Source organism: Patagioenas fasciata, chromosome 1 (assembly GCF_037038585.1).
Source record: "Patagioenas fasciata isolate bPatFas1 chromosome 1, bPatFas1.hap1, whole genome shotgun sequence".
Lineage (NCBI taxonomy): Eukaryota > Metazoa > Chordata > Aves > Columbiformes > Columbidae > Patagioenas > Patagioenas fasciata.
The window spans coordinates 85,426,303-85,453,424 of NC_092520.1; the positions used below are offsets into that span (position 1 = coordinate 85,426,303).

Here is a 27,122-nt window from a genome sequence, read left to right on the forward strand (position 1 = left end):
ACCACTAGACACAGCAAAGACTAGCCATGGTTGGGCGGACGCTGGAGTCACCCAGGGGCCGATTTGGGCCATGTCGGGGGCCATGGGGATAGCGCAGGGCAGGCACATCACAGAATCACAGAATGATTGGGGTTGGAAGGGACCTCTGGAGATCACCCAGTCCAACCCACCTACTAAAGCAGGTTCACCCAGAGCAGATTGCACAGGAATGTGTCCAGGTGGGTCTTCAATGTCTCCAGAGAAGGAGACTCCACAACCTCTCTGGGCAGCCTGTTCCAGTGCTCTGGAATCACACAGTAAAGAATTTTGTGCTCATATTCAGATGGAACCTCCTGTGCTTCAGTCTGTGCCCATTGCCCCTCATCCTGTCATTGGGCGCCACTGAAAGGAGTCTGGTCCCATCATCTTGACACCCACCCTGCAGATATTTGTAAGCATTTGTAGGAAACAATTATTTTGCAAATATAATAGGCCCAGGCAGGATCTCTCAGTAAAGCATATTTTAATAACGATTTTGCAAGACCGGGTGTTCTACCTAAAGGTAGGCACACCTAATAGCACAAAGAACCCCTGCTTATATCCCCCCAAAATCCCGGCCGCAATTTCCCTCCCCTGTTCCCGACTGGTTGGGTAATTCAGGGTTTACAGACTACTCCGACGCATACAATACCTTCTCCTTATCAATCTATTTAAGATATGGATTCCTGGTACTTTGGCTACACTTCCCCTAAATTAACTTGTAAATACAGGTATCAGTATCTATTCTGGGAAGAGATTGTGTTTTACATGAAGAATTCACAGTTCGATGTTTCTCGGTCCTTGCACCTAAATTAACTTGTAAATAGAGGTATCAGTATGTATACAGGTGCCAGCGTATTCCAGGAAAAGACTGTGTATTACATTAAGGATTCATAGTCTGATGTCTCTTTGTCCTTCCCCCCTGCTGGGGTGAGGTGCCAGGTCCTCAGTTATGTAAAAACAACAGTCCTTCATTAAATGTTCCTTACACATTGATGAGATCCCCTCTCAGCTTTCTCTTCTCCAGGATGAATAGACCCAGCTCTCTCAGTCTCTCCTCGTAAGAAAGGTGCTCTAGGCCCCTAATCGTCTTTGTAACCTGGTAACTACTTAAGGCTCTGCTTGGGCTGCAGTGAATGAGCGCTGAAAAAACATGGGGAAAGAGAAACCAAGGACAATAAAGAAGGGGGACACCTCCTCCCCGCCACCCCCCCCAGTGCAGACCCACTGTTCTCCCTCACAGGAGCTGGCTGCCGCGGCTGGGACTTGGCCAAGGGGAGCGGGGCCACTCATGAAACCAGTGAACGGCTTCAATGGGAAAAGCAGGGGAAATCACAGTATGACACAGTATCACAGTATGTTTGGGATTGGAAGGGACCTCAAAAGATCATCTAGTCCAATCCCCCTGCTGGAGCAGGAACGCCAAGGTGAGGTCGCACAGGAATGTGTCCAGGCGGGCTTTGAATGTCTCCAGGGAAGGAGACTCCACAACCTCCCTGGGTAGCCTGTTCCAGTGCTCTGTCACCCTCACTGAGAAGAAGTTCTTTCTCAAATTTAAGTGGAACCTCTTGTGTTCCAGCTTGATCCCATTGCCCCTTGTCCTATCATTGTTTGCCACTGAGAAGAGCCTGACTCCATCCTCGTGGCACTCACCCTTTATATATTTATAAACATTAATAAGGTCACCCCTCAGTCTCCTCTTCTCCAAACTAAAGAGCCCCAGCTCCCTCAGCCTTTCTTCATAAGGGAGATGCTCCACTCCCTTAATCATCTTTGTTGCCCTACGCTGGACCCTCTCCAGCAGTTCCCTGTCCTTCTTGAACTGAGGGGCCCAGAACTGGACACAATATTCCAGATGGGGTCTCACCAGGGCGGAGTAGAGGGGAAGGAGGACCTCTCTCGATCTACTGACCACCCCCCTTGTAATACACCCCAGGATGCCATTGGCCTTCCTGGCCACAAGGGCACAGTGCTGGCTCATGGTCATCCTGTTGTCCACCAGGACCCCCAGGTCCCTTTCCCCTACACTGCTCTCTAATAGGTCATTCCCCAACCTATACTGGAACTTGGGATTGTTCCTGCCCAGATGCAGGACTCTACACTTTCCCTTGTTAAATTCCATCAGGTTATCCCCCGCCCAACTCTCCAGCCTGTCCAGGTCCCGCTGGATGGCAGCACAGCCTTCTGGCGTGTCAGCCACTCCTCCCAGCTTAGTGTCATCAGCAAACTTGCTGATGGTACACTCAATTCCCTCGTCTAAATCATTAATGAATATATTGAATAATATTGGCCCCAGTACTGACCCCTGAGGCACTCCACTAGATACTGGCCTCCAACTGGACTCCGCACCATTGACCACCACTCTCTGGCTTCTCTCTTTAAGCCAGTTTGCAACCCACCTCACTACTCCAATGTCTAGACCACACCTCCTCAATTTAGCTGTGAGGATAAAATGCTGAAAGCGCCTTTCATTTTTACTTTTTGTTTTGTTTTGTTTTCATGAAATATTTCATTTCCACGCGGCGACTTGATTTCCACGGGGCAGCTTAATTTCAGAGTTGACTGCTGCGCCTGTGAGGGCGCCAAGAGACAACCTCGAAAATGAAACAAAACACCCGTGTCCTGCCCGAACTCTCCGTCTGCGCAGGGCACAGCGTGGCCGCGACCAGCGGCAGGGGGCCGGGTAGCGGGGGAGAGCCAGGTCCGTCCAGGGACGAGCCGGGCTCCTCTGGGAGCGACACCCCCGGGCCCGGCGGCTGCAGAGTCTCCGCCGCCAGGGGCGGGCGGAGGCGCCTCGGGCGGGCAGCTACCGCTGAGGCCTGCGACGGATGTTCCGGGTGAGCCGCCTGCCGCTCCCGAGGCCGGGCAGGGCCCCGGGGCCCCCGCTGGCAGGGCTGGCTGCGTAAGTACCCGCCGGAGCCGGGAAGAGGCCGCTTCCCCCGGCGGCGCGGCTCCCCGGCTCGGCCGGCCCCGCCGTCCTTCCCCGGGTCTCCTGCCCCCCCAGCCAAAGGGACTCCAGCAGAGCCTGAGGAGGAGCATGTTTGGGTGTTTTTTTTTTTTTTTGGGAGGGGGCCATCCCTGAAAATACCCGTTGGGAGTATTTTATAAACTCTATAAAACTTTGTAAATTTTATAAATGTTATAGGTATGTTTATAAATATGTAAAGGGTGAGTGTCACGAGGATGGAGCCAGGCTCTTCTCGGTCACAACCAATGACAGGATTAGGGGTAATGGGTATAAACTGGAACACAGGAGGTTCCACTTAAATATGAGAAGAAACTTCTCAGTGAGGGTGACAGAGCACTGGAACAGGCTGCCCAGGGGGGTTGTGGAGTCTCCTTCTCTGGAGACATTCACAACCCACCTGGACACATTCCTGTGTAGCCTCATCTAGGTGTTCCTGCTCCAGCAGGACTGGCCTAGATGATCTTTTGAGGTCCCTTCCAATCCCTGACATTCTGTGGTTCTGTGAGGTAGCCAGCTCTGCTGGTACAAGCTGGTACCAGCAGCCACTGCCCCTGTGCTTGTCGCCTCTACCAGGCCCTGGGCCCTGCTAACATCGACCAGCTCTGCCTCAGTACCCCCTGGGCATGAAAGCCTCCTGGAGCTTGAATCCTTAATGTAAAACAAAGTCTCTTCCAGGTAATCCCAGTATGCAAACTGGTACCTGTATTTACAAGTTAACCTAGAGGAAAGGTAGCCAAAGAGCAAGGAACCCCTATTCTAAATAGATTGATAAGGGGAAGGGGTTGTTAGAATTAGATGAATAAAATATGTAAACTGAGGCAGGTGTCTGGTAGTCTGTAAACCCTGAAGTACCCAGCCAATGGGGAACAGGAGAGGGAAATTGCGGCTGGGATTTGGGGGGATATAAGCAAGGGCTTTTTGCCCTATTGTGTGTGCCTGCCTTTAGGTGGAACACTGGGTCTTGCAAAATCGTTAATAAAATATGCTTTGCTGAGAGATCCTGCCTAGGCCTACTATATTGGCAAAATGATTGTTTCCTACAAGTAGAGGCTCATACTGAATTGGGAAAGATTTTTATCTTTGATCTCTCTCTTTTTTTTTTAATAGTGTTTTCTGCATTGAAGCAGTCCTGGGGCAAATACTGTGTCCTAAGGTGATGGACAACTATGTGGCATCGATGGTGCTGAGCGCGGTTGGTGACACGCTGGGCTATTACAACGGGAGGTGGGAGTTTCTGCAGAGCGGCCCTGCCATCCACAGGGAGCTGGCAGAAATGGGGGGACTCAGCAACCTGAGCATCCGAGGCTGGAAAGTCAGCGATGATACGGTGATGCACCTGGCCACAGCTGAAGCCCTGGTAGCTGCTGGGAAAAAACCAAGTTTGGCACATCTCTATTCCCTGATTGCAAAGAACTACAAGGAGTGCATGAATGACATGAAGGGCAGAGCTCCAGGTAACCCTGGTGTAGTGCTGTCTGGGCAGGGCTGTGCTCTTGCTAATGTCTCCCTTTCCTGCAGCTTGGAGCTGAGGCTGGCCCTGGCTCTGCTTTTGGCTGTTGATAGTGTTAACTGTATTTCTTGTAAAGACCAAAGTTTTCCACACTAAGTACCTGGATGAACTAAAAAAACCCCCACACAGAATAGGGCAAACTGAAGTGATTTGGGCTTCCCTAAACTGGATTAAAAAGATGCTATTTTCCCCATGTTTATAAACCATTCTTACAGGTACGTTTGAGGCCTGGCCTTGAACTCAGGGGAAAGATGCTGACTATTGCATTGGGGATGTGTCTTTTCCCACACTCAATGGATGAAGAACACATTTAGCAATGTGTAATGTGCACGCTGAGATGCTGTCTTAAAGCAGCACATTTAAACGGATAATTAATACAGAACTTCTCATAATAAATGCAATAAATTACACATAAATATATTAAAAGGCACAGAGATCCTTGCTTGGAATAATTTAAGTTTATTAAACCCGAAGTCTCCTTTTAGCTAGCCATGCATGCCTGCTTTCTGTGCCAGGACAGTCAGGCCACAATCATAATTTCTGATCCCTGTACTTCCACCAGCTCTCTTTTTTCTGGATAGACACAGGGGTGCCGAGTTTGAGTCAGAGGCTGCAGGGACTGGCAGTGTGTGGCTGTATTCAAAAGGGGCCCTTTGGCAGGCTGTGGTAGCCAAACCATATGCAACGTATTCATGTAGCTCCTGGTTCACCTAGGCGTGCTGACCCAGCTCATCCTCAACGACCCCATCTCTCTCTGCACTCAAAGAATCGCAGAATCATTTCGGTTGGAAAGGACCCTCAGGATCATCGAGTCCAACCATAACTTAACTCTGGCACTAAACCATGTCCCTAAGAACCTTATCTAAATGCCTTTTAAACACCTCCAGGGATGGTGACTCCACCACTTCCCTGGGCAGCCTGTTCCAATGCCTGACAACCCTTTCTGTGAAGAAATGTTTCCTAATACCCAATCTGAACCTCCCTTGGTGCAACTTGAGGCTATTTCCTCTCATCCTATTGCTTGTTACTTAGGAGAAGAGACCAACACCGTCCATGCTACAACCTCTTTTCAGGTAGTTGTAGACAGTGATAAGGTCTCCCCTCAGCCTCCTTTTCTCCAGGCTGAACAGCCCCAGCTCCCTCAACTTATGGCCCAGCCTCTTCTGGGTGCTTGAATTAAATTGGAGCTACTGGGTCTGAGTCTCTAATTTGACTAGTGCAGGCAGTGTGAAGTATCCAGGAAACGACTCAAATTCGGCAATCCCATGCAAAGTTTATACATCAAAAAGAAGTTGCCTAGACATGCCTATTTGTAGTGCCCATAATATATCAAGAGTGTTCTGGCTTGACATTAAACATGGGAAAGGCTCAAACGTGCATTGCTCTTGTAGGGTCACTGAACACAGAGTGACAGAGCTGTGCATTTCCAAGATAAACCAGGTTGGAAACTTGAGCAGAAGTGTAATCTGCTTGCCTTTCGACAGTGACCACCTGCCCTCGGGTAAAGAACTAGACTATCAGTATTCTTTAACACAGATAGTCACAGTAGTTGGAGTAGCTATATTTAGGAAGGGGTAACAATGTTTGCCAGGATAGCAGGAGTTGGCAGGTTGAACTTCGAGAGACTCACTGCTGTTTGGAAAAGGAGCATCTTCTAGTTCCCCCAGCTGATGGGGTCTTGACAAGGTGGACTAACCGCAGCTGGCAGTCAGACAGCACCTGGAAGCTATTTTTGCCTCTGATATCTAAGCTTGGTGACTAAAACCCAAGATGAAAATAACCTAAAATTGAAATGTTAGTAATTAATAGCTAAAGATAATAGCACACCTGGTGCGGTCCTGCGAGCAAGTGAGCTACAATATGTCCAAAAGCAGTTCCCATTTGGAAGTGAAAGATCTTGAAGTAGATTTGCTATGGATGCTGATCGGAGTGACAAGGAAAGGTCACTAAACAAAGAAATGCAACTTCTTTAATGGGTCCATGGACACTTAACCTTATAAAATTCGGGAGGAAGTGGGGAAAGTAATGCAGAGAAAAACTGAAGTCTGTTGGGAATGTTCTTGGAGCAGTGTTCTGGAGCACTGCTGCTACAGTCACAGGAAAGTTGCTCAGCTCTGAGACCTTAAATCCCGACACTTAACAATTTAATGCCCACTGAGGTGCTACTAAAGCGAATACCTAACCCATATCCTGAAAAGCTGCCTGCAGTCTGGAGTCTCAGTGCTGTACTGATAAATCCCAATGATAGAAATTGCGTGTCAATAACTTGTTTTGGCAGTTCAGAGCAAATGGATTTTAACTGAGAACATAACCCCGGGTGATGATGTTCTGACCGAAGTAAGTACTCCCTGGGGAACTGCAGCCCTTAGGGCTGAGAATGGAAAGTTGCTGCTGCAACTTTCACCCAACACAGATGATATTCCCCAGAACAGTGGGGGAAAGTCACATTGCTCGCCCACACAAGGGAGTCCAGACCTGAAAACAAAAACCCACAGTAACAAAGAGATTCCCACAACATTATGAATCACCAGACAGTGACAGTAGGGTCTCTTGAGTATGCAGCCCCAGGAGAGAACTCACTATCTTAATTCAATGGCAAGCTAATCCCTACACCCATTATTGGTCTTTGTGATGTGCCACAGTCCCAAGTTCATTGTTCTTCACAGAAAATGAAGCCACTGAATTAAGCGACATGAACATGGCCATATTTCTTTTTTCATGGTACAATGACACATGCCTCCATAGCTCTCCAGGAAACCTTCTTCAAAACTTGTGTCTTTCGGTCCAAGTCCTCTCCCTGTGGAGCCATTTACCACTATGTGGTTGTTTTAACTCACCTTTTTTAAAGTGTATGGATTGATTCCAAACAACTGTTATTGTCTGTGCTCATGAAGAGTCTAAATAAGTGGAATGGAAGCCTATTCCAGAAATAGTGTCCAATTGTACTTGAAACTTTTCCAGGTTGTCTTTGTTCACATACTGCTTTTTGCTTGTACTTCTTCTTCCCTTAGAGCAGTACCCTCCTCAGATTACTTTTAGTTTCTTTTGTTTAGTACAGAGGATTCCTATCAGGATTTGGTGGATTTCCAAAACAGAATTTCCTTATTCAAAAACTGCTACATCAGGTTTGTTGGTTTTTTTTTCTTTAATTTTCTAAACCTGTTTTTAAAAGAAGACCAGATGTGATTTGAACTTAGTCTTCCTAAATCGGCTTTTAAATGTTTTAATATTTTAACTGTTTAAACACATGAGGATAATACTTGTAATACTTTGTAAATCACTAGGGTCTTAGCTGTTGTATACTGGTTTGTTTTACACATTTTTTTCATTTGCAGGTTATCATCAGTAGTCATCTTCTAAAACAATATGCACAGATTTAAAGCTGCGAGTAGGTTGTTATTGCAAAATAACCCCTCTTTCCTTACCGTTTAAGCATTGTCATCTCCTTAATTTTCTTTTGACTACTGTTAATGCAAGAACAATCTCACTTTTTCTCAAGGACTGAGTTTCCTGTTCTCAGCTTGCCCAAACATGTCCTGAAGAAATGTCTTTCTCACAGTTCCAGCAAGATTGCAGAGAACATTTTGATTTCAAGCTGCCCTAGTCCCTTTGCACTCCTTCCCCTTGTCTTCCTGGCAGAACGTGTGTTTTACTAGGAACATATAAGTAGAGTAGCGGGCACAGCTCTTTCAAAATGTGGCTTTGACAGCTTCTTTTTAAGGTCCTATTATAGCTCATAAGTGCAATGCCTAGTGTAGTAAGATTTTTTAAAAAGGTGATTTGATTTTCTGTTAATCATCATAATTTTGGAAATTGTACTGATATCTTTCTTAATGATTCTTATACGTAGCAGCCTGCATTGAGTTAGTAAACTACATGAGAAGCACATTTAGAGGCCTGAACGTGTTTCCACTTTGAGACACCACAAAAACCAACCTCCCAGGTAGTTGAGTTAGAGGTCGGTGGCAATGGGTCCCGGCAGAGCTCCATGCTACCCGCACCTGGCAGCCACAGCACCCAGCTGCTTTTCCAGTTGGAGACAACCGTTCATGGGGAGCTGGTCTACCCGTTCGCACTGCACAGAGGGCTGTAGCCTGTGCTGATCTAATGAGCCTGTAATGTAACAACACGGTCGGAAAAGAAATACACTAGAGACGATCAGACCAGAACTGTAAAAGGATCCACATGACCTTATTCCTGACAGCAGCCAGCCATTATTTATTTTTAGCATATGTCCAGAAAGCCAATCTTAAAGCTGTGCTTGGATGTGGAGGTATTTGGGTTACAAGGGTGCTGTAAATGCTGTGTGGAGGTAAAACAGACTGCTGTATACCAAATCCTACCATTAAGCATATACGTGAGAGTGCAGAAGCGAACAGCTCTGCAGAGCACTTACTGCAGTACCTAGCTGTGATTAGCAAGCTCCTAGATCATGGTGACCAAATTGCACGAAGGTAATTGAATTGTAGAGTTACGTGAGGTTGCTAGACCAGGCTTCTTTGCTGTTCCATTCTACTTAGTTTGACGTTCAAAGTAGCAGAGCGCCTGCAAGTTTATCAGCTACCTGTCCCGGTTAGACAGCAGAATATAGGAGCAATGGTCTAATTTTGGGTGCATGGGCATGTCAACTGCTGTTGCTGCCCTGTGTTTCTGAGAGAGGACCAGGCATGCTGTGGTTAGGAGAAGACTAGTCTTTTGAGTCCACTTCTGCTGTTGTCTAACACATTAAAACTTCAATGAAGCTGATTGAAACCTGCCCTTGATTTACCTTTCTGCTGGAAAAGAAGTATTTAAGATTTGGCCAGAAGAGAAACTAGGAGGAAAAGGAAAGGTAGAAGAGAATCAAAGGTAATTTAATGTTTCAGACCTGTTTCCTTGTCCTTGCACACAAGCATTTGGGCTTAGCTCTCAAAACTCGTTTCATGGGCTTGTCTGGGGAAGCTGGTTGGGCTCTGAAATGTGAATGTGTTTGTGCAGATGGCTTTATCTTATGAATGTGCTGGACTAGAAAGTGAGTTTCTGAAAAAGCAGCACTGGAAGAGAGTAATTTCTTTTAAAAGTAAATAGTATTACTATGAAAGAGATGGAGGTGGGCAAGAAGGAATTGTGGTGTGGCTTCCCACCAGAAGAGAGGCAAAATTAGACTAGGGTGTCAGCTTGGAGCAGGAGGAAACTGAGGAAGAGGTACAAAGTATATGCAGCCTTAAATACTGTGGAGCATGAAAAGTTGTTACTGTAATATAGGAGTTAGAGGAGGATTTGAGGGAATTGTCAAATGGCAGTTTAAAACAAAAGGAAAGGCTTTGCAGAATGAAGTCGTGGCTCTGGTTACCATGGGATGCTACAGGAGTCCAAAAGCGGGCATGGCTTTGAGCTAGAGACCATTTCATGGTGGCTGGGGCCGCTGGGATTATTGAACGCAGCATTTGGGATCCATCTTCTGACTTGAGTAGTCTCTGCCCCTCTGTCTGCTGGAAGCCAGGAGGGTCTCTTGGAGGAAACATTGTGCTTGCCTCATATTTTATAGCCTTTCCTTACATATCTGTTAGTGGCTGTGTTTGGAGACGACCTAGTGGGCTGGAAAAACCTTTGGTCTCACCTAGTACAGCCCTGCTTCAGCTTATTGATGAGAAGTACAGTAAAGCCAGTTATGCTGACCATGTCGTGGTGAGGGAGACGCTACATTCATGGCTTCCTGACGAACTTAACTGCAGCAAGGGAGATCTGGGAAACACTTTGTATCAGTGAGGCTTGTGGGGGTCACTGCCTTTAAAGGATCCTGTAAAGAGGCTAAACAACTCTCAGGAAAAAGACACAGAGGTACTTAGACATGCGCTGGATCAGGGATTGGTGCAGTCTGATGGTCCTCCAAAGCTCCTTTATATTTATATGTCTATCTAGATTATCTATATACATATATATATACACATAGATATACGCTTTATGGTTGGTAAATGGGTAAGTTATTAAATAAATAACATTAAATGTAGACATAAACAATGTAAATTACATGAATCAGCAGCGGAATGTTTTTTACTCCCCTAGGCTTTTTAATTGTTTTCACGAACAGGAATTATAAGGTCTGCTTGGGAATATGCAGGATTTGCTGGTAATTTAGGGCAAGAAACATATGTGAGCAGACAACTGATGTTTTCACAAGGAGGGCTGGATACCTCACAGAACGCAATGCTTCATCCCTGCTACCCTGCCTGTCTTCCCTCAGTTCCTGAGTTATGTGATGCTATTGCCTTCTGATCTTCCTTTCCTTCCTCCTTTCTTTTTTCTCTTTTCTTTTCTTTTCTTTTCTTTTCTTTTCTTTTCTTTTCTTTTCTTTTCTTTTCTTTTCTTTTCTTTTCTTTTCCTTTTCTTTTCTTTTCTTTTTTCTTTTCTTTTCTTTTCTTTTCTTTTCTTTTCTTTTCTTTTCTTTTCTTTTCTTTTCTTTTTTTTCTTTTCTTTTCTCTCCTCTTCTCTTTTCTCTTCTCTTCTCCTCTCCTCCTCTCCTCCTCTCCTCTCCTCTCCTCTCCTCTCCTCTCCTCTCCTCTCCTCTCCTCTCCTCTCCTCTCCTCTCCTCTCCTCTCCTCTCCTCTCCTCTCCTCTCCTCTCCTCTCCTCTCCTCTCCTCTCCTCTCCTCTTCTCGCCTTCCCTTCCCTTCCCTTCCCTTCCCTTCCCTTCCCTTCCCTTCCCTTCCCTTCCCTTCCCTTCCCTTCCCTTCCCTTCCCTTCCCTTCCCTTCCCTTCCCTTCCCTTCCCTTCCCTTCCCTTCCCTTCCCTTCCCTTCCCTTCCCTTCCCTTCCCTTCCCTCTTTCCTTTCCTTCTTCTTCTACTTCCTTTCTCCTCCCCCCTTTTTCTTTTCTCCTTTCTCCTCCCCCCTTTTTCTTTCTTTCTTTCTTTCTTTCTTTCTTTCTTTCTTTCTTTCTTTCTTTCTTTCTTTCTTTCTTTCTTTCTTTCTTTCTTTCTTTCTCTTTCTTTCTTTCTTTCTTTCTTTCTTTCTTTCTTTCTTTCTTTCTTTCTTTCTTTCTTTCTTTCTTTCTTTCTTTCTTTCTTTCTTTCTTTCTTTCTTTCTTTCTTTCTTTCTCTTTCTCCTTTTCTCCTTTCTCCTTTCTTTTTTCCCTTCTTTCCCTCCTTCCCCTTCTTCTTTCCCTTCTTTCCCCTTTGGGTTTTTCCGCCCCCATCTAGGTGCCATGTGTGAGGCAAACGCTCTGAAGCTGGATCCGGGGCAGCCAGACGGCTGGAGGGTCCCGTTCAGCCCCTGGGCGGGAGGCTGCGGGGCTGCCATGCGCTCCATGTGCATCGGGCTGCGCTTCTGCCACCCCACTGAGCTGGACACCCTGGTTCAAGTCAGCATCGAGAGCGGCCGCATGACCCACCACCACCCCACCGGCTACCTGGGGTCCCTGGTTTCGGCCCTCTTCACGGCTTTTGCGGTGAACGGCGTGCCCCTGCCAGCCTGGGGGAAGAGGCTGCTGGAGGTGCTGCCACAGGCGAAAGCCTATGTGCGGGACACCGGCTTTTTCGTGGAGGAGAACATGGGGCAATGGTGAGCTGTGCTACCAGCACTGGGGTTTGGTAAAATTAAAATAAACCTCATGTATGAAAGGGCAAGCTCTGTTATACTTAAGCTTCAATAATCACATTATGCTGAACTCCTAGAGCAGCAGATGCATGCCGTGGGATCGAATCGATTCAGAAAGTCTCTGAAGTCCCCCAGGGGAAAAGTGCATCTAACTTATTAAAAAAAAAAAAAGAAAAAAGTCAGGTTGTGTTTGGGTCATGTAGTTCTGACATTTTTCTGGATCCAGTATGAGGTAGCTAGACTTGTCATCTCAAGCAACCGTGATCTGACGAGAGGTGAGAAGCAAGGCTGGGGAACAGTACCAGGCTTAGGGCTGAGCTCAGTTTGAAAGCTATAACCAAATGTGGCTGCAGATTGAGTGTGGCTCTGCACAGGGGTGCACATGGACAGGGCAGAGGTAATCTGAATTTGGGAGGATGACTCAGTTCTCGCTCTGAGCCTTTGAATCCCGTGCAGCGCGACAGCAGCAGGTGCTGAGCTGCCTTCTCCCAAGTGGCTGGAGGGAGGGGAAATCTAACTCACTGAAACATGTCCTTGTGCCTCTTACTGTAAATCACATCCCTAGTTTGACAGACAGGGGACACCTACCATTTTGCTGAGCCATCGCTCCGGGTGCTTGCCAGGGCCATGTTTTCAGCTGGTGCCTGGAGAGCCTGTGGGGAGCTCAGGTATGTGCTTCTGCTGTGGGACATCTCTTACAGCCCTCACATCTTATCTCCTGTTGTGCAGGCATTACTTCGAAGAGCAATGGGAGAAATACCTGGCGGAGAGAGGCATATCGGATGGGGTCTCACTGCCCACCTTCCCCCCGAAGTATGGCGTGGAAGAGAGAGATTCGTTCTACACCTCCCTCAGCTACGATGGCTGGGGGGGCAGCAGTGGGCACGACGCCCCCATGATCGCTTACGATGCGCTGCTGGGTGCAGGGGACTCCTGGACGGAGCTGGCTCACCGGGCCTTCTTCCACGGGGGCGACAGCGACTCCACCGCCGCCATCGCGGCCTGCTGGTGGGGGGCCATGCATGGCTTCCGGGGGGTCAACGCCTCCCTCTATGCTGACCTGGAGTACAGGGACCGCCTGGAGCAGGTGGCCAGGGACTTGTACCGCATCACCTAGTTGAGGGGTGGCAAGGGCCCCCGGAGGTGTGCTTGCCCCTCCCGCTGCACCTTGTTCACTCAAGGTTCTGCAAACCCACTAGATCAAAGCATGCGAGTGTAAGCCAGAACCAGGCGTGCTTTTTCTGTTTGTGTGTGTTGGCTTCAGTGGGGAGGCCGTTTTGGAGCTAGCAGCTTGGGGGAAAGCAGTTACAAGGGGGTTTGATGGGAGCATGAGACAGTGCATCTGTCCCTCCAGCAGCTGAGCCTTCACAGAATCAGAGTGGTTGGGGTTGGAAGGGACCTCTGGAGATCATCTCGTCCAACCCACCTGCTCAAGCATGTTTACCCAGAGCAGATCGCAGGGATGTGTCCAGAGAAGGAGACTCCACAGCTTGTCGGGGCAGCCTGTTCCAATGCTTGAGACATGTCTTCTTGTCTGGTCCTCAAGGGCTTCAGGGGCACCCACTGCAGCACTGCTACTGATGCTCCAGCAGCAGGACAGGCAGCAGAACCCACACAAGCTGCCCCAAACCAGGGCCATGCCCATACGAGCATCCCAGAAGGGCTCAGGGACGCACGCCTGGCCGTGGGGAGCATACGTGGGTTGCCAGAGATGGCTCCTGACGAACCCATGGTGACTTGTCCATGCTCGCCGTTCTGTGCTGCTGATGGGGAGCGCCAGGATCATGACTTGCCATCTAGCAGTGAGCAGGGATAAAGCTAAAACCTCTGCTCCCTAGCACAGAGGTTACAGCAGATACAGCCCAAGATGACCTACCAGGGGGGCGAGGGGGGGCAAACTGTCTGAGCTTTCTCATGCAGTTATTTTAGCAATGGATATTTGTTTTAAATCAATGTGGAAAAAACCCAAACTCAACCTGACAGCTGCATTGGGATTGTGTTTTGCGCTATTTCACAGCACTTCTGCTATACAGGTAAGAATATATCGCACTACTACCCTAATTTCATTTAATGGAGGAGTTCAAGACTACCGACCTAACCCTTATTCAAGGTAAAAATGGGTAATGAGAATTAAAAGGTTGCATTTTACATCAACTTAAGCAACTTCTGCAGTGAACTATATTCTTCTGCTTACATCAAGGTTACTAAAGATTACTTGCTTCACATTTGCTATGAATAATTCTATTAAAAATATGTTTTTTCTTCAAATCCAGACTATGACACAGCAAAGTACTTAACTATTTTTGGAGCCATTTCAAAAATGGTGTATCAAAACCAGATCTGACATGTCTCTGTTAAATGTTATGTTCTATTATTGGATGAATTAGGGGATGGGAAGGAGAAGTATGAAGAGTCAGAGGGTGCAAGGTATCTGCAAGCTCCAGCCTGCAAGAGGGAAGATGCACTACTGGGGTGGGAGAAGAGTTGATGCATTGGGGAACTGGGGTGGTGGGAGAGGCTGCTGAAAAGGGGAGTGGGCTTAGGAGTTCAATACAGCTTTATGCAGGGAGTGCACATAAAGGCATAATGAAAGCCCAAGTTTGACCAAAAACCAGCAGCAATAGGATTCACAATTTCAACACAGTTTACTACAGCTCTCAGGTGTGTTGTATAAAACATGTTTTAGTGCAACATAGTACAAAGTTTTTGCTGTTTTTTTTTTTTTAAAAAAAAAACCCCAAACATTTTTCCACATCATGCATGGATAGGGTATCTCTCTTTCTTCTCTGGTTCGTTACAGAAAGTTACAGCAGAGAGAGTGGTTTGACAAGCTTTGTGTTTAAAACTTGTTACAGGAAGAGTCTGCCTTTATAAAAACAGAAGTTTGAGACTGGGCAACGCACTGCCAGAGCAATGGAGAAATGTCACCGGCAAGGTACATTCAGGGACCACTGTGGGAGTCGCCTCCTGGGAAAGCCTGGGCTCAGTGCAGGAACCGCTAGGCTGGGAAAGGACCCATTTTGGCCAGGGGGACAGAGCCATAGGACAGCCCTCCAGGAGAGCCCTGCTCCAGGGCAGACAGGCTGGAGAGGAGGAACGTGGTTCAGATGCAGCACAGTGTTCGCCCACGAGAGAACGGCTCCCAGTGACTTCATTTTCTCTTCTTTTTTTCTTTAAAGCTGAAATGATTTGCAGTTCCTGCCCGGGAGCAGTATGTACAGGAGATACTACATTTACAAAACAATACCCACTGGTTGCTGTTTGTGCCTTGGTTCTTCATTTCCATTCACTTCTCATCCCACTCCTCTCTTTGTAGATGCTTTATCCAGAAAGGGAAGACAAGTGTGTGGGTGTGTGATACATATGTGTGTGTATATATATATATATATAGATAGGAGTGTGATATTACGCATATGCTGGGGTCAGCAAGCAGTTATGACTCGAGGAGGCAGACTTCACCAAGGAATGAGTGAAATTTTTGCTTCCCAGTGGAAGAAGAAACCAATCCCATTCTGGTGGAGAAGCAGAGGTGGCTGACTTCAAACACCATAGCATGGAGGATGCATGGTGCAGATCTCCCACCCAAGGCTTCACCACCTCTGGAACATCAAGGCATCAGGGTCTAACCAACTAGGGCTACAGAGCATCTGCTGAGGTCCCCTTCTCTTCACAACGAGCAGTCCGACCCTCTTGAAGAGGACAATGGCTGTGGGTATGGCACCTCTCACACGCGAGGCCAGGTGGGGGTCTTGCAGCTGCGCCTGGTCACCCCCGGTTGGCTTCAGCCATGCTGCAAAAAATAAATGGCCGGATTTGCCAGGAAGACATACAGGAAGACAACAAAAGGCCATTTTTGGCAAACATTTTCTTCCGCCACACATAATGTTCAGGGCATATGGGGGAGGAGGCGGTTTCCTCCACAGGACAGGGCAGGGGTACTTGGCATTACGGGGTACGGGAGCTCAGGTGCCCCACGCGGCGAGAGCCCTGGTTTGGTTCGCGAGAGCCATATCTTTCACAGAAAGAAGAGCATTTCCTGCCACAGCGACTGCCTATGACAAGAGCGGGTGACTTTGCCAGGAGGGGGAGCTTATGGAGAAATGGCTTCTCCTCCTAAAGCTCCAGAAACGAAAAAATGGCAGATGCGCTCACACACGCAGGGGAAGATTTCTCTTGGCTCAGGGGGACAGCAAAGCCCTCAAGATATCGACACGCTGCAGGCTCCTTTCCTTGTCCAAGCTCGCGCCAGGAAGCAGTGCAAGCTGCGGGGAAACTCGTGACACTTGGTGGTTAATTGCATGTCCCTGCTGATTGGCAATGGCTGCAGCTGGGCTCCTTGGCTGAACCATCCAGGAGCTGTCAATGCAACCCGTGGAGCTTCCCCTTTCCCCCTTTTCCTAGAGTCATTGCTTTGGTCATGTTGATGTCTTCAGAGGCTGGATCCAGACACCTGTCCCCAGGCGACTGGGCCACAGAGGGGACCCGCCTCGTCAGAGGTGGCAGCATTGACACCAGGGAGGAGCATGACTCTGGTAAGTTGGACTGTACAAGGACCCTCTTTGCTACTAACAAAGTCAGGGGTTTCCATCTCCTCCTTCAGTTCCTGGAGGTAAACTAAATTGCTTTTGTCCTGATTGCAATCGTGCTGAATATTCAGTCTCTCCAAGACCTGGGAACACTCATAAAAGGTGAATTGCTTCCTCCTGAGAGAGCAGTAAGGTGGAGGCAAGAAGATGCTGAGGCTACAGCCAGACTTTGAGATGGACCTCCTGACAGCCCAGCTAACCCCTCCGGAGGTGGACCTGGCTTTGTCTGTTTTGGAAGAGTGAGGGGCTAGCTCAGCGCACCTTGGGAAAAGACCTTCTTTACCATGGCACTGAGTCTGAGGAGGAAAACCAGTCTGTTTTGAAAAACATATTGATTTACTTCCAAAGAGATACTGTCCCAAGACGAAACACCTGCTGGGAACTCCTCGCTGTGTGGAGGGTGGGGGAAGCCCACAGTTCTTTGAGTGACCAAAAAAGAAATGGCAACAGAAAAGTAAGAACCCAAAAGACAGCAACTGATGGGAGCAAAATTAATCGGAGAAGAACATCTGCTATGTACAGCAAGCGCAGGGACCCTCCGTCCATTGGGGTGAGGGGGTGTGTTCCCACAGGCGCTGGAGGAAGCCTCGGACCTTCCCATCCCCACTGTCTGGGTGCTCCGCAAAGCTCAGCTGCCACACTGGAGCACAGACACTGAGACAAATGAACAAGAACAACAAAACCCACTCTGCTCCTTGGGGTTCTCGGTGTGTCTCTGCTTCTCTCTCTCTCTGCGCATCCCCCCAGGCGCCTCTGCCTCTTCAGTCCATGGTTCCTGGGTGGATGCTGAGGACCGGCGGCTCTAGGCAAGTGGGAGAGTAGTTGAGGTGAGGCTCTTTGATCCACAGCAAGGGGACCCCATTCTTGCCCTCCGAGTTCTTGCTGGAGTTTCGGCTCTTGAACCGCACCAGGAGGATGGTGATGATCAAGATGCCGAAGATGGGGAAGGGGTAGAAGAACACAAAGTAGAAGAGGGCGTCGTTGGAGCAGATGACAGACTGCAGGGTAGAGCCTGGAAAGAGACAAAATATGGTCACATTTCATGGCTTCTCTGCAACGCAGGGCCTACACATTTCTTCAGAAACATAAATAAACAGATACTCATTAACCTGTGTCAATGCAGGAGGTGAAACTGAGAAAAATACCAATATTAGAAAACAGAGCAGCAGCAGAAAGTTATTGCAGGGCATGTTTTCACTTTATGCCCGCAAGAGTTTCGTGAGTGCTAGAGAGAGTCTTCCCTGGTACAGATTTTATGATACCTTATGAAGTGGGGAGCCTCGCAAAGCGTTGATTCCCTCAGTGGTGGTACAAAAAGGCAGGACCCCAGGACTTAATACCTTAAGGGCCCACAAAACTCTCATGGCCTCAGTTATCTCTGGGGCCTCTAGACCACTTGGTGTCTTCAAGAGTTGCTGGGAGGAGACCCTTGTGCCACAGCCTGCACCCTTGTGCAGAGCTAAGCCAACTTCCAAAGGTGTTTCCCAATGGGAAGCGTTAAACCCCACTTGGGACACACCATGTGGTAAGCGCTGTGGGGCGGGCGGCCCCAGCACAGCGCTAAGCACAGTGTGGATGCTCAAGCCCAAGCAAGAGCTGGGCTACCAGCCATCGAGCTGGTTGGAAAAGCACCCTCTCCATGGACTTGCCCCAGTGCAGGTGAGACCCAGTCCCACTCACTCCTTGGCCTTTTTATCTTGGTTGAACCAAAGACGCAGGGGATGCCAGGGCCACATCCCCAAGAGGCTCAGTGCCAGGCTGGACGGGGCTCTGAGCAACCTGATCTGGTTGCAGATGTCCCCGCTCATTGCAGGGGATTGGACTAGATGACCTTTGAAGGTCCCTTCCAACCCAAACTATTCTATGATTCTCTTCTCACCTGCATCCTGCACATGAACAGCGACCGTCCCCGACTCCTCCTCCGCCAGCCGGTACCACACGCCGTTGGGGTCCGCCAGCCACTCCTCCACACGGCACGAGTAGTTGCCCGTGTCGGCACCGCCGGCCTGCAGCACTGTTAGCCGGAATAGCACCGCCGAGAGCCTCTGGAACCTCAGTCGGCCCTCCCAGCGACCGGCCTCGGGGCTGAAGATGGCGTCGGGGCCAACGCTCAGCACCGCTTCCCTCTCTTCCTCCTCTTCTTCCTCCTCCTCGCCGTGGCTGCCTGCCTCTTTGGCCCGTAGGTTGTACCATGTCACCGCAAAGTGGGACTCCGGGCTGGAGCGAGACAGGATGCTGCAGTCCAGCGGGAAGGACTCCTTCTCCTGCACTGTGAGGTTGGCAGTGGCCGTGTCCACCTGCAACATGGGGTCTGAGATGGCAAAAGGGGAAAGGTGAGCGCTGAGCAAAATGCTGTGGTCAAAGCCACCCTGTTCCAGCGAAAGCTGACCATCACGACTCCGTGGCTGGTCCGATCTGAGTGAAACCCTGCCAAGTCCCACAGGTACCTCTGTGGTCAACCTCGAGGTGCAGCATCCTCACCCCACCACACACCGCCCGCCACAGCGTTGAACAGGAGCTGGCTGTGAGCACCGTGTTACCGCCTGTTCATGCAGACCCTCGCACCAGCTAACGGGGGTGCGTGTGAGAGCAGAAACCTGCTGCAGCTCATCCAGACGCACCACAAGAACGCGCCAGAAAATACCAAGGCCTGGTGCGTGTGCTGAGGAGCAGGGTACTATCACTCCCCAGCCACCAGTGCAAATAGCACGGCACTCCACACTTATATTTTATTTATTTGAAAGTGCTCAAAGGATTTGCAAATCAGTAAGACAAGAAGAGGAGAGGATTTTTTCCAGCAGTCTGGGAAATTATTTAGGCAAGAGGTTCCTCCATGTAGATGTGCTCAGCACAGGCACAGCAAGGATACTCCCAAAAGTCTCCATCTCTTGTTTTTTCTTTCTTTAGTGCTCGCTGCAAGGCTAGAGAGATGTTTTCACTCAACTGAGATAGAGCGGCCAGAACCAGAGATGTGCTGATTAAAGGCTGACTTCAAGAGCAATTAATGTTTGGTTTAGTCATCCTGCTGGGGAACACATACTCCAGGGATCACAATCAGTCTGGATCTAAGGTTTCATTTAAAGATTAACAAGCCATTTCTGAGGTGGAGGCTGAGCAGGAAGGGCGAGCTGACAGCTCAACACAGACAGAGGTGCTTTCAAACACAGCTGGGTAAGCCCACCCTTGTGCAGACACTGGGTGTCCCTGCAAGAAGAAGCTACAGTCCCCCAGCTCTCATCAGCCATGGGGCTGCTGTGCCCAGTGGGGACTCTCATTATAGCACCTGCCTGACACTTTTTAAGTGGTCCCGTAAGGAAAACCTTCATTAAGGCCAGAGCTCTCCAGGTCGTAGGCAACACAAGTGTTTTAGTTCGCATCTTTCCCCAGAAGACTCCTGAGCAGAAACAGGAATGAGGTAAGTCCTGAGATTTCAGGCACTAGTGAGGTACAAAGGAGGAAGGGAAAGAAATGGCTTGTCAAAACCAACACAAAGCCTCCCCCACCTCAGCAGAAAGAGAAGAACTGCTGTCTGAATGTGCTGAGAGCCTCTTTTCCCCCTTTGTTCATGATTATAGTCCTGAAAGATGAGCATGGAGATCTTCACTAATGAGATAGGAACAAGCAAGTTTAGTAATTTTGTTAAGTACTGGTTGCTATGAAAGAAAAACAAACAACAACAGGGCACTTTTAGAAAAAAAGTATCTTAAATTAGTGCACCCCGAACTCCCTTCTTTCCACTCCACATCCTTCCACAATTCAAAATGAACCTCAAGGATTTCCCCTGCTGTCGTTCCCCCTCCGTCAGGGCTGACAGCTCAGCCTGGATGAAGAACTGCACTTACAACCATGCGGGCATGTGGGTTACAGGGATTGCCTGGGGGGGGGTCTCTGCTCAAGCCACCTTGGCCAGCAAAGTTTCCCAAGCATGGACCTGGGTAGATAAGGGCTGTGCTGTCCCCTGAGAGAGCTTCTTTACACTATCAATTTGATCTGCCAGGAATGACCATCAAAGCCTTTCCAGAATCTTATCATTTTGCCAGCTCTGTTGCAGAGTTACAAGGCTGACACCTCACTGGAATGGGCAGGCATAAAGCACCACAGCAGTTCTTGCAGAGTGGTTGCTTTACATGCTGGAAAGTACCCAGCAAATGAGGACCATAACTGTTATTTGACCTACAGCCTTTAGGACAGACATTTAATCTTGAGTCACATGCCTCAAAACACAGGGAATCTGTATTTTCCAGGGAAATTGTCCTTGCAGCTTATCTTTCGTTAAAGCAGATGTAACTTAGCAGACTACCTCAGGAATCCTGCTTTTGAGGGCTTATGAGTCCATAAGTGCTGGTCAGTCTTTAAGAACCACCTCTTAGAGGCACAGGAGCAGACAATTCCACTGTGTCCTAAGTGAGGCAAGCAGGGCAGAAGAGCAGCTTGGCTGAACAGGCTGCTCCTTGTGGGGCTCAAGAGGAAAAATAAATTTTCTGATCTCTGGAGGCAAGGTCAGGCTTCACAGGAAGATTACAGAGCTGTGTTCATACATGCAGGGAGATGATGTGAAAGGCCAAAGCTCAATTAAGAGCTGAAACTGGCCGGTGTTGTGTCAAGTAACAAGAAGGGCTTTTTTAAGTATGTTAATAGCAACGGGAGGTCAAAAGAAAACACTGGACTGACACTTGTTGAAGATGGTCACCTGACTAATAGGTATGGAGAAAAAGTAGAGGCATTCAACACTTTTTTTGCTTCGGTCTTTAATAATATTGATAGACCTTGGGCTGCACGGTCCCCCGAGTCAGAGGACGAGTGTGGGAACAGTGACTTTCCATGTGTGGATGCTGAACTTGTAAGGGATCAGCTGAATATTCACAAGTCCATGGGGCCTGATGGGATTCACCCCAGAGCACTGAAGGAGCTGGCAGATGTTACAGCAGAACCCCTCTCAGTCATCTACCAAAGGCCCTGTGACTCAGGGGAGGTCCCTGATGACTGGAAGCTGGCCAAAGTTATTCCAGTCTACAAAAAGGGTGTGAGGGAACACCCAGGGAACTACAGACCTGTTAGTCTAACCTCAGTTCCTGGAAAAATTATGGAGAAGATTATGCCAGGTACTATTGAAAGGCATTTAGAGAATAATGCAATCACCAGGCACAGTCAACATGGGTTCACAAAGGGAAAGTCCTGTTCAACTAATTCATATCCTTCTACAATAAGGCCATCTACCCAGTGGGTGAAGGGAAAGCGGTGCATGTAGATTTGCAGGATTTTAGTGAGGCTTTTGATGCTGTACCTCACAGTATCCACAGTATCCTCACAGCTGTCCAACTGTGGGATAAGTGGGTTCATGGTACGCTGGGTGAAGAACTGGCTGAAGGGCAGAGCTCAGAGGGTTGTGGTGAATGGGGATACGTTTGGCTGGCAACTGGTTACCAGCAGAGTTCCTCAGGGCTCAGTTCTAGGGCCAGTTCTGTTCAATATGTTTATCAACAATCTGGATGCTGAATGCACCATTAGCATTTTTGCTTATGATACCAAACTAGGAGGTGCTGTTGACTCTCTTGAGGGACAAGAGGCCTTGCAGAAGGATCTAGATAGATTGGAGCACTGGGCAATGATTAATAGGACAAAATTCAACAAGTCCAAATGCCAGATTCTGCACCTAGGATGCAGTAATGCCAGGCACAAGTATAAACCGAGGAGTGGCTGGGGAGTAGCCCTGCAGAAAGGGACCTGGGGGTGCTGGTCCACAGCAGCTCAATACAGCTCAGCAGTGTGTGCCCTGGCAGCCAAGAGTGCAAACTGCATCCTGGGGTGCATCAAACATGGCATCACCAGCCAGTCAAAAGAGGTGACTGTCCCACTGCATTCAGCATAGGCATGGCCTCACCTCGAGTGCTATGTGTAGTTTTGGGCCCCACCATTTAAGAAGGATGTGAAGATCCTTGAATGTGTCCAGAGGAGGACAACGAAGTTGCTGAAAGGCCTGGAAGGAGTGTCCTATGAGGAGCATCTGAGGAGATTGGGTTGGTCTAGTTTGGAGAAAAGGAGGCTGACAGTCAACCTCATGGCTTTCTACAGCTTCCTGAGGAGGGGGCGTGGAGGTAAGGGTGCTGAGCTCTTCTCCCTGAGATCCAGTGATAGGACATGTGGGAACAGTTCAAAGCTGCACCAGTCAGAGCAGGTTTAGCCTGGACATTAGGAAGCATTTATTTACTGAGAGGGTGGTCAAACCCTGGAACAGGCTTCCTTGAGAGATGGCTGGTGCCCCAAGCGTGTCAGTGTTTAAAAGGCATTTCGACAATGCCCTTAAGAACATGCTTTAACTTTTGGTCAGCCCTGAAGTTGGACTAGATGCTCATTGTAGGTCCCTTCCAACTCAAGTCTATTCTATTCTATTCTATGCTATGCTATGCTATACTACTCTAGTCACAACCCTTTGAAACTGGAGTTTACTCACTGGTTTGAATTTCTGTACCACTTTTTTTCCCCACTAGATTGTGGAAAGAACAAGAAGCACCTGCAGTGATTCCTGATGCCTGCCTCCCTGTGTCTGGGCATGGCCAAAACACTGGTGTTAGGCAGCAGGATCTGCCTGAACCACTAACACCCGCAAGTGGATTGGCCAGGAAGCCCATAAGTACTCCCTTGTCCATAGAGAGGCAGGTTCCTCATAGCCAACTCCTGCCCCATCAAGAAACCCAAGCCCTTCTCTCAACTGACAGATAGATCCATGGAGCTGCACACCCCACATCTGCTTCTTCACCAGCAGAATGGGGAGCAGCATCATGAGAAACTGCCAGGACACCAGCAAGGGTCTCAACTTCTGCTGCCCTCTTTTCATGCAAGGACCTTGCCCTTGGGGCACACACCTGGGAAGCACAGGCATCTCCCACCTCATTCTCAATCAAAATGTGAATAGAATTGGAAGCCTATCTTATTTGATCTGCCAAAAGTGCTGTAAAAAATAAATTTGCAGATGCAGAAGTGAGAAAATCCCAAAGCCCATCTAGCTGTGTTTGCAGGACTTGCTCTATGCTCTTTCCAGAAAAGCAAGGGTGCACCCAAGAAGACATGCAAGAAAGCATCAGCATGGTCTGCAGTGCAGCAGTCCTGCCCTCTGCCCAGACCCGCTGTCCATGACAGACAGATGATGGCCCGTGCTTTGTCCATGAGGGCAGAGTGCTGCTCAAAGCTGCCAGCACGAGACCCTCCTCACCTGGCCGCTTGACGGTGAGGGTAATGAGCCCAGAGATGTCCTCTGCCCGCTTGTACCAGCGGTCGCTGGGGTCGAGGAGCCACTCCTCCACGCGACAGTTGTAGGCCCCGCTGTCCCGCACTGTGGCATTTTGGATGGAGAGGAGGTAGAGGCCCAGGGATGGGCTCTCCAGGTGCAGCCGGCTCTGCAGGTTGCCCAGCGTCACCATGTCCCCGTAGCGCAGGATGTTCTGCCGGCTCAGCCGGGCCACCGCCTCCTTCTCCGGGTGGCCCGGCCGCCACACATACCACTCCACTGCCAGCTGGGATGAGGGGCTGGTCCGGCTGCTGACCAGGCACTCCAAGGTCACCCACTGGTTCTCCAGCACTGTGATGTTCTTGTGGGTCTGGTTCACCTGCAGGCGGTTATCTATGGGAAAAGGCCATTAGAAATGCAAGGTGATGGAGGCCCTTTGTTTCCCCACAAGCACTTCCCGCATGGCCACAATCCTGAGGTGTGATCAAAGAAATGAGGAAAGACAGGAAAAAAAAAATAGGGAAAAAAATGAAGAGGAAAAGAAAATAGGATTTGTGTTTTTTAGGGTCTTCTGACAATCTCAGGCTAGTCACCAACAACTCCCCATTTCGCACTGAGAACTGGAACCACATCACCTCCCAGGAGGACGCTGGGATACTAAGTGCACAGACACCTTGTGAAGGGAGGTCACACCTCAATCTTTTCTCATCCTCCTCCTGGGGCAGGGCAGTAGCTTGGTCATACTCTGATCAGTAAGCCCTCCTGTTGTGGGAAAAGGGGAAAAAGCAAGGGGGAGAACGGGCGGCTGATTATAGGGAACCACCGCTGCAAAAACGAGAAGTGGCACGAGGGCAAAGTCACACACAGTGTTTTGCTGCCTTGGGAATGTCCCTGGGTTTTGCTCCACGATTTCATTGATACACAGTGGGGGGTGACTGTAATCAGCTCTTTTATGTGAAATGACGTGTCAGACACTCCTAACTCCTTCACAACTTCTTTTCCAGGGGCAAAGTCTGGACTTCCCTGGTACAGCCGCTGGAGCAGTTGATGGGCACTGTACTTCCCAGATGGAGGCAGGTGATGCAAAAGAGGGGGCAGATCACAGCTCCCCCCTCCCTGACCATCCCACAGCCATCTTGGGATTTTGCAGGAAGAAACGGGGAGATGAGACCAGCAGCGAGCAGCACAGTCTGGCCTGGGCAACCAGGCAACGCTGTGCTGGGGCTCATATTCAATATCCCTCTTGCACCCCCATACACAGAGATTGTGTCTAGCCAGCCCAATCCAGAGTATATGCATTAAGCACCGTCCAGTTGTGCTATCCAGGTCCCCAGCTTGTGGGGGCCCTCTTCAGTTCCTCCATCAGCCCACCTTTACCAGTGATGTCAGGTGCCACAGAAACCACCAGCAGAGCAAATTTCTCCTCTCCTGGCAGCCAGCTCCCAACCTCATTAAACTTGTTACTCGCATCTCATGTGCACAGCGCAGAGGGAAAAGAGACAAGGCTCCCTGTGCCTGCCAGGATATGGGCACAGAGTAAAATGAAACTGTGTGCAAAACATAAAAATGCTTTCCACGGCAGGCACACACCGTTTCTCTCTGAGTAGGTCGCTAGTCAACACTCTTGCTACACGATGCTCTTGAGGATAAGGAAACCTGGCTGGATACAATGGCCTGTGAAGGATGGACTACCTTCATGTGGGGACACTGAAATGCATGTCAACCCAGCCTCAATGGAGGAGGGTGACATCAAAGGGAGAAAACATTCCTCTTCGTGCAGAGACATGCAGGCAGGAGGATGCAAGGAGGGGGTGACAAGGCTGTAGCAGAAAGAAGAGCAGAGGATCCCTGTCGCCCCAGAAAAGCTCAGCGAGCTCACAAGCCATGCACAAGAGTCGATGCCAAGAGGACCCCACCGGCGCGGCGTGTGGTACCTGGCTGCTTGACGGTGACCTCTGTCCGCCCGGATACCTCCTCTGCCAGCTTGTACCAGGCGTGGTTGGGGCTGAGCAGCCACTCCTCCACGTGGCAGTAGTAGCTGCCGCTGTCCCGGACCTCTGCCCGCTGCACTGTCAGGCTGAACAGCCCCCCGGATGCCGAGCGCTCGAACTGCAGCCGGCCCCGCAGCCCCTCCTCCTCTGCGTAGGTGCCGTACTCGAAGGCCGAGCTGTGGGTGGTCTTCAGGATGAGCTTGCCGTCGGCATCGGAGGGCTTGTGGACGTACCACAGCACGGCGAAGTGCGAGTCGGGGCTGGTCTGGGATTTCACAGAGCAGTTGAGAGGGATGGGGCGGTTTTCCACCAGAGTGATGCTCCGCTTCGACTTGCTCACCTGCAGCTTGGTCACTGTGAGGGAGGAATAGATAAGGATGAGGAGAGGTGGGTCATTAACTTGGGGAAAAAAAACTTCTCTCTTTTTGGGAGGACCAGAAAGTCCTACCCCAGCTGCAGGCACAGCTGGTCTTGCCTGTGTCCCACTTGCACCAGACCCTCAGGATAAAGGCATTCTGACATTCTCCTACCAAATCTTCTCTCTTCTTTCACCTGCCGTCTATTCCCAGATTCTCCCACTGTGTCCCTCAGCAAGAGGCTGCTTTTTGAGAGTTTGTCCTTTAAAAGGTTCTCTTTCTTAACTCACTGTGGTCTAAGGCACCAAACCTAGCAAGAAGACTACACCCAAACTCAGCGGGTTTTTTCATGGTGAAATCATACCACTTGCAGCTCAGGGCAACAAGCTGTTGACCAGTTCCAGAGAAAACCATTTCCAGGAAGACTGAATCAAACAAGACTCTGCTGCTGTCACACGCCAGCCATCTCAGTGACACGTAACCCACAGACACGCGATAGCTAGGGGAGCACACACGAGCACAACTGGAAAAGAAGAAAGAACAGTAGACTGGAAAAGATCAGCAGGGAGCAAGCTCTGCTCCAGCAGCCAGGAGATCTGGTCCAGGTCCACCACAGACCACACAGCCCAGACAAGCCACAGGCGTGCCACCTCTCTCGGCTTCCCAAGCGTGACTGTGGCTCCCACGCAGGTAGATAAGCGGTCACAGTGCCAAGGATGACACAGCAATGTCATCAGCTTTTATCCCTGCAAGGAGACAGGGACATGGGTTTCTGACTCCTGTCTCCCTACAGGAGCAGGAGACAAAACCTCCCCTGCTGGTGTGCAGGCTGTGCACGTTGCCCAAGCCTTGACACAGGGCATTCCCATCTTCAGGAAAGGACACGAAGTGTCCTT

The 27,122-nt window shown here is 49.3% G+C and overlaps 2 protein-coding genes across 4 annotated transcripts in view; one reads left to right on the forward strand and one right to left on the reverse strand.

Annotated features, from left to right (window-relative positions):
* The first annotated feature begins 2,644 nt into the window (after positions 1-2,644).
* ADPRH (ADP-ribosylarginine hydrolase) lies at positions 2,645-13,294 on the forward strand. 2 transcript variants are annotated; one of them, XM_065862704.2, is made up of 4 exons: positions 2,645-2,855; positions 4,094-4,440; positions 11,672-12,032; positions 12,798-13,294. In XM_065862704.2, the coding sequence occupies exons 2-4, from the start codon at positions 4,143-4,145 to the stop codon at positions 13,183-13,185; spliced, it is 1,047 nt and encodes a 348-aa protein (XP_065718776.1). In that variant the 5' UTR covers positions 2,645-2,855; positions 4,094-4,142; the 3' UTR covers positions 13,186-13,294. The 2 variants fall into 2 exon arrangements, with proteins under 2 accessions (XP_065718776.1, XP_065718775.1); XM_065862703.2 differs by having other exon boundaries at positions 2,715-2,920.
* A 1,400-nt stretch (positions 13,295-14,694) lies between these two features.
* The window catches only part of IGSF3 (immunoglobulin superfamily member 3), a 104,835-nt gene continuing 92,407 nt past the window's right edge, over positions 14,695-27,122 (reverse strand). For both annotated transcript variants that reach the window (XM_065862702.2, XM_065862701.2), the window contains 4 exons: positions 25,814-26,224; positions 23,865-24,272; positions 18,534-18,965; positions 14,695-17,666 (listed from right to left, as the gene is read on the reverse strand). In XM_065862702.2, the coding sequence (XP_065718774.1) occupies positions 17,416-17,666; positions 18,534-18,965; positions 23,865-24,272; positions 25,814-26,224 (1,502 nt within the window). In that variant the 3' untranslated portion in view covers positions 14,695-17,415. The remainder of the gene's footprint in view (positions 17,667-18,533; positions 18,966-23,864; positions 24,273-25,813; positions 26,225-27,122) is intronic.